Source organism: Saccostrea cucullata, unplaced genomic scaffold, assembly GCF_032062105.1.
Source record: "Saccostrea cucullata isolate Sc308-1 unplaced genomic scaffold, CSIRO_AGI_Scuc_v1 ctg13729, whole genome shotgun sequence".
In the NCBI taxonomy this organism is placed as follows: domain Eukaryota; kingdom Metazoa; phylum Mollusca; class Bivalvia; order Ostreida; family Ostreidae; genus Saccostrea; species Saccostrea cuccullata.
In genome coordinates this window covers 162-5572 of record NW_026919644.1, presented here as the reverse complement: position 1 = coordinate 5572, position 5411 = coordinate 162, and the positions used below count along the sequence as shown (strand labels likewise).

The following is a 5411-nucleotide window of genomic DNA, read 5'->3' as shown; positions in this document are numbered from 1 at the left end:
TTAACAACTTTCGTGTTCTTTGTCAGGAGTGCATAAAAATGTTAATATAGAAATATTGCTGATCAAATATACCGGGTATGAATAAACAAAAATACAAAGAAAGATCAATGAACAGAATGTTTCATCATAAACATTATATTCTAAATATATATAACACCAGCAGACTTGCCGTAAATTATACTTGTAATATTTTCAAACGACCAACTGATTTACAAAACTTGGTTGAGTTTTTGTATACTATAACTTTACAAACAATGCTTGATAAAATTCATCTTGGATGTCAAGAGTGCAACAAAATAAGGTGACATAGAATCACTTATCAAAAGCAAGCATTTTTGGTAAGAAAACCTGTAAGTCAAAATTCTTTTCATCGTCGGAAACCCACAGGTGATCTCGTCTTTACTTATCACCCGGGTGATGAGTAAAAATTGAGATAACCGTGGGTTTCCGACGAATTACTTTTAGAGTTAGATTTATGGAAATGACTCAAACGAACAAATGGGTACATTTCGGGGTTTTTATTGCATCATATTTCTTTCATGTTAAATTTTTTCAAACTAGAAAAAAAAAATCATATAAATAATAATAATAAAAAACTTTTTTCATTTTGAAGCATAAAAATCTCAATTCTTTTGATTATGTTATTTTGGAAAATATCTTAAGATGGAGTATTGTTTTCTTTTCTTTTTCCTTTTCAAGTTAAGTTTTAGAAGTTTTTGAAACTTTACTTTTTATTTATAATTTTTGTCTATTCTAATGCCACTTCAGGAATTTTACCGGAATGGGTATACAGTATAATGATGGAAGTTAATACCATTTTGGAATCCCTACCGCAAATACATAAATAAATCAATAAAAATGAATGAATAAATAAATAAACTGGGTAAAATGTATCATGGTAAGAACAGTTCAGAAACCAGGTTGTTGCAGAAAAAAAAAATCGACCTCCTTTTGCCTCAAGGTAAAATCGAAAATTTCCAAAACCTTATTGCACATGAACAGGAAACCATCTTTCAAATTTAAAAGATAAATTGGTTACAGCTTAAAGTTAAAGAGGAGTTTGAGGAAGAAGAAAGTTTGAAAGACGGACGGGCAGACCTGGCAACTATAATTTACTCGAACTTCCAATACAAAGTGTGGGTATAAAAAGCAAATAAATGAACGGAAAAATGTATTTCTGGTAACATCTGTTATCTGATAAAACAAAACTCTCTAGCAAGTAATAGTCCATCTTTAATTCGACCAAATTGTCGCACAAAAAATTTCAATTTCAAGCTTAATGTTGAGCCTTTCTTAATTAACTAATAATTTAAAGATTTATCCTTCCTGGCCGAGGGTTGGATATCCTTAAGATTTCGACTTATTATACCCCCCGCTTGAAAAGCGGGAGGGTATATAGTAATCGGTATTTCCGTCCGTCTGTACGTCTGTCCGTCCGTCCGTCTGTCCGTCCGTCCTTCCGTCTGTCCGTCCGTCCGTCTGTTACGCTTTGGGGTACCCATCTCTTATCCGCAACTCCTCTCATACCACTAAAGGAAATTTAATGAAACTTTCACAGAATCTTTATTACATATTGCCATTGTGCACCTCCTATTTTACTTTTTGATCTGACATATATTTTGGATTTTCCAGAGCAAAAGATGGATACTGCCAATATATTCATATGGGAGGCGGGGGGTATCATTTAGTGAGCTCATTGCTCTCAGTACCTCTAGTTTCTATAATTAAGATTTTCAAAAATACTGGTGGAACTTAGTAGAAATATTGCTTAAACTAAGGAATTTTACGTAATGTCTTTCCTACCTTGAAGAATTTTATACTCTTCCCATTCTAAGAATAACCGTTTAATATATGATGTAAAGAGGAAATATGTACACATTTTATGCTAAAACTGATAATAATATTTGTGTGCCACAAGTAGGAGGTCAATGTCTATTAGGTAATTTTTAATCGTCTTTGATTTTCTACGTAATACTTGTGACAAGACCTTTCTTAAGAAACCAACAACGTTGACCCTTTGACCTTGGAGTTTGACCTACCTATCAAAAACTTATCCTTGGCCATAACCTTTGAACAGGTGGTGCTAGGGCTTTCATATTTCACAGTCGTATTTCTTGTGAGAAGAACCTACTTTGGATACCAATAACTTTTGATTGAGAAGAGATAGGGCTTTCATATTTGGCATGCGCATTACTTGTGACAAGATATTTCCGCTATGATTTCTGAATCCCTGACCTTCACGATTGACCTTATTTTCTTAAAGATAATTTCTAAATGACATATGATAGAGCGTTCATATTTGACACAACATATCATTAAAAATGACATCTCATAGATGTGTTTGACGGGAAGTTTTATATTTTTGAGATATTATACACTCTTACATTATTTTTCATTAAAAAAAGGGGGGTATTATCCATACTTCAGGTGCCTGTGAAAATGCAGTGTGTTTTCATCACTCAGTTAAAACCCTTAAATTTTTATACTCTTGGCGTTTTAAACCTTGTTCTTCTTGATTTTATTTTTATCAATGAATAGAAAGGTTTAAAATGTCAAGCGCCTGTGAGGCAATCCCGCTTGTCTCTAAAAACTTATAATGTCCGGAATTTATATATTTGGGTACAGGTTTTAGATACTATGTAGCAAATAGGAGTTTCCTGTTGTAAACATTCAACAATTTCCATTTTGCACATTGTCATTGTTAATATTTGATGGTGCTTAGTTTAGAGATTGATAGGTGGTGAGTTTATTGTTGTTGGTTATTGAATAAAGTATTAAAAACGCTTCAAAGAAGTTTAATATCATGACATCAAATTTGAAAGGTGTTATATTACGGGATTGATTATAAAATGATTAGGCCATACTGTTTACAGATCTTGATGATAAAATGGGCCGTGTTTTGTACTTACATTCAAATCAATTCAATTAACACTATATTTAACAAAAAGTAAAAAACTTAAAATAAAACAGATAAAGCAAAATCTGTCTAAATTCGACGATATTTCATAATAATTTGAACTTGAATATTGGTGGCAAATATGACTTCTTTTTAGACGGTGGCTATATACAGCCACAGGCTATTGCTGCTGGTCTGGTTTTAAGAATTAGTACATGTACATGTTATTGCTTTTGAGTTGTTTTGTACAAAGAATATAATGGACCCAGGCTTTCAAGATAACTGTGGTTCTACTCCTTTGCGGGGCAAAATGATATATTTTGGTGAAATATAACATAAAAGCAATTGTTTTACAAACATCATTTAATTACAAGGTATCTATCCCAACAAAAACTCGGTCAACGGTTATTTATTTGCCCTGCAAAAGAGTAGTACCTCAGTTACCATGAAAAGGCTAATGAAACTTTTTATGTTGGATTTGATAACCTTTTTTTTTTTACCCGATGTAAATAAACTGCAAAAAATTTTCAAAATATTTTTTTAAAAAACTGATTGCAGAATTTGAACTATGGCAAGGCCAAAAGAAATGGTCCCAAACCAGGCTCTGGGAAGGGCATTTCTAGATCGGAGTGAAAGAGAACGGTCTCGTCTGAAACTGACTTTGGCCAAACAAATGCAAAAAGATATTGGAAGGTAAGACACTGTAGATTGATTGTACAATTTCCCTTTATGAGACAAAGATTTTATAGATAAAAAATGCTAATATAAGTCAAGATAATATATTTAAGAAGAGAATTTTATTGTTTCATTGCATGCAAATTCATATAACTGATTTACTCACAGTTTAAGCAACCCTTTAATGATTAACTTTAATGATGGTATTTGTTTTTAAAATTTCAGAATGCTAGATGAAGAAATTCACTCTGACTTAGAAATTGTGGTTGGGAATAGGGCCATTCCTGTCCACAAATTTTTCATTAAAACCAGGTAGTCTGAAATTAAAAGTTTTATTCCTTGAAGTATATTTGCAATAATCAAGTAAACTGTCTGGTAATTTTTTTTTCAACTTCTTTTGTAGAAGTAAGCGAATTTATGAGCGACTTTTAGAACTGTCTGGTGGCGAGTCACAGAGTAGATCCTTGACCATGCCTTGCTGGTTAGACTATGACACAATGATCATCTTGTTTCAGTGAGTACAGTTATGCAGGAATCTGTAACATACATGATATTTTGTTCCTTTAAATATTTGTTAGTGTGATTATATCTCTGGCTTTGTACCATGCTTGCCAGAATATTAAACTTGATATAATTCTGAATGTATTGAATATCAGTTTATAGCTATAATGTTTTCTCAGTTCTCTTATGTCTGAAATTTTATTGAAAAATGAGTAAAGGCATGTCTGAAAGAATATAGTAATAATAATCACATGTATTTTTATACAATGTCTGATGTATATTCTTGTGATTTTAGTCAGCTGTACAATGTGAATTCTGTGGATGGAGAAATTGACGAGGTAGACATAGCAGCAGGCCACACTATGGTGGACTACCTCCTGTCACTATTGTCTGAGAAAAAGCCCGACCAGAGGGAGGGCTCTTCTGAATCTGAGGAAGAGGAAGAGGGGGAGGGAGGCAGAAAGGAGGGGCAGGACATGAATGGGGAGGGAACAAAGTGGGCTGAACCTCCAGGAAGTGAAGCTGTTTTAATGAATGGGCTGAGCCAGGGAATGGAAGAGTGTGATAAAACGGTTCCTGGTGAAAATGTGGAAGGAAAAGTGATTAACACTGAAAACTGTGTGGAGGAAAATGGCATATGGGTGAACAATCAAATATCTGGTGAATTATCTTCACATGTTGATAAAAATGGACTTGGTGAACATGAACATCATATGTCAGAAAATGTAGACTCTGCACAAAGTGCAGCTGATGATGATCTCAGATTAAGTGATGTAGAGGATGTCGTAGAGGAGAAACAGAATTTGTCGGAACTGATCAAGATGTCGTATGACATAACGGTGCCGTACGACACGTGTAGTGTTCTAGGAGAGGATCTCCTACGTGGATACTTACAGGACTTAGATTACGATTGTGTCATCACTGTGTCCGATGTGCATTTCAAGGCTCACAGGTAAAGAATCATAAATGTTTATGCTCTCCCATTGTCAAAGCGGGTGTTCTGTAACTTCTTAGTCTAGCTGCCGAAGTGATATGAAAAGGTTTTATTAAGTTCTTATGACTTTGATAACCTTGAAGATCACACTTTCAGTGTGTGATTGGTGTTAAACCTTGATATGATGTAACTCAAATTCAGCAATTTTAATAATATATATAAACCAGCGTTCTAGTTTAGAAAGTTATTTATATAATATTTTGGATGGTGGACTCACTTTGTCATTTTCCAGGTTTTTGACTTACCAGCATGAAGGGGTGGATCAAGAATTTTACCCATTTGGGGCAACCATACCAACTAAATATAACTGCAGGTCTTTGGCAAGCCAAAACTAAACTCATAATC

General features: G+C 33.8%; 1 protein-coding gene across 1 annotated transcript; it reads left to right on the top strand.

Moving 5' to 3' along the window:
• Nucleotides 1-2661: 2661 nt before the first annotated feature.
• LOC134235412 (uncharacterized) lies at nt 2662-5024 on the top strand (the record flags this gene model as incomplete). Its single annotated transcript, XM_062717546.1, has 5 exons — nt 2662-2740; nt 3455-3589; nt 3797-3883; nt 3975-4085; nt 4368-5024. Coding segments are annotated over exons 2-5 (980 nt in total), but the record flags the coding sequence as incomplete, so codon positions are not given.
• Between the last annotated feature and the right edge of the window lie 387 nt (nt 5025-5411).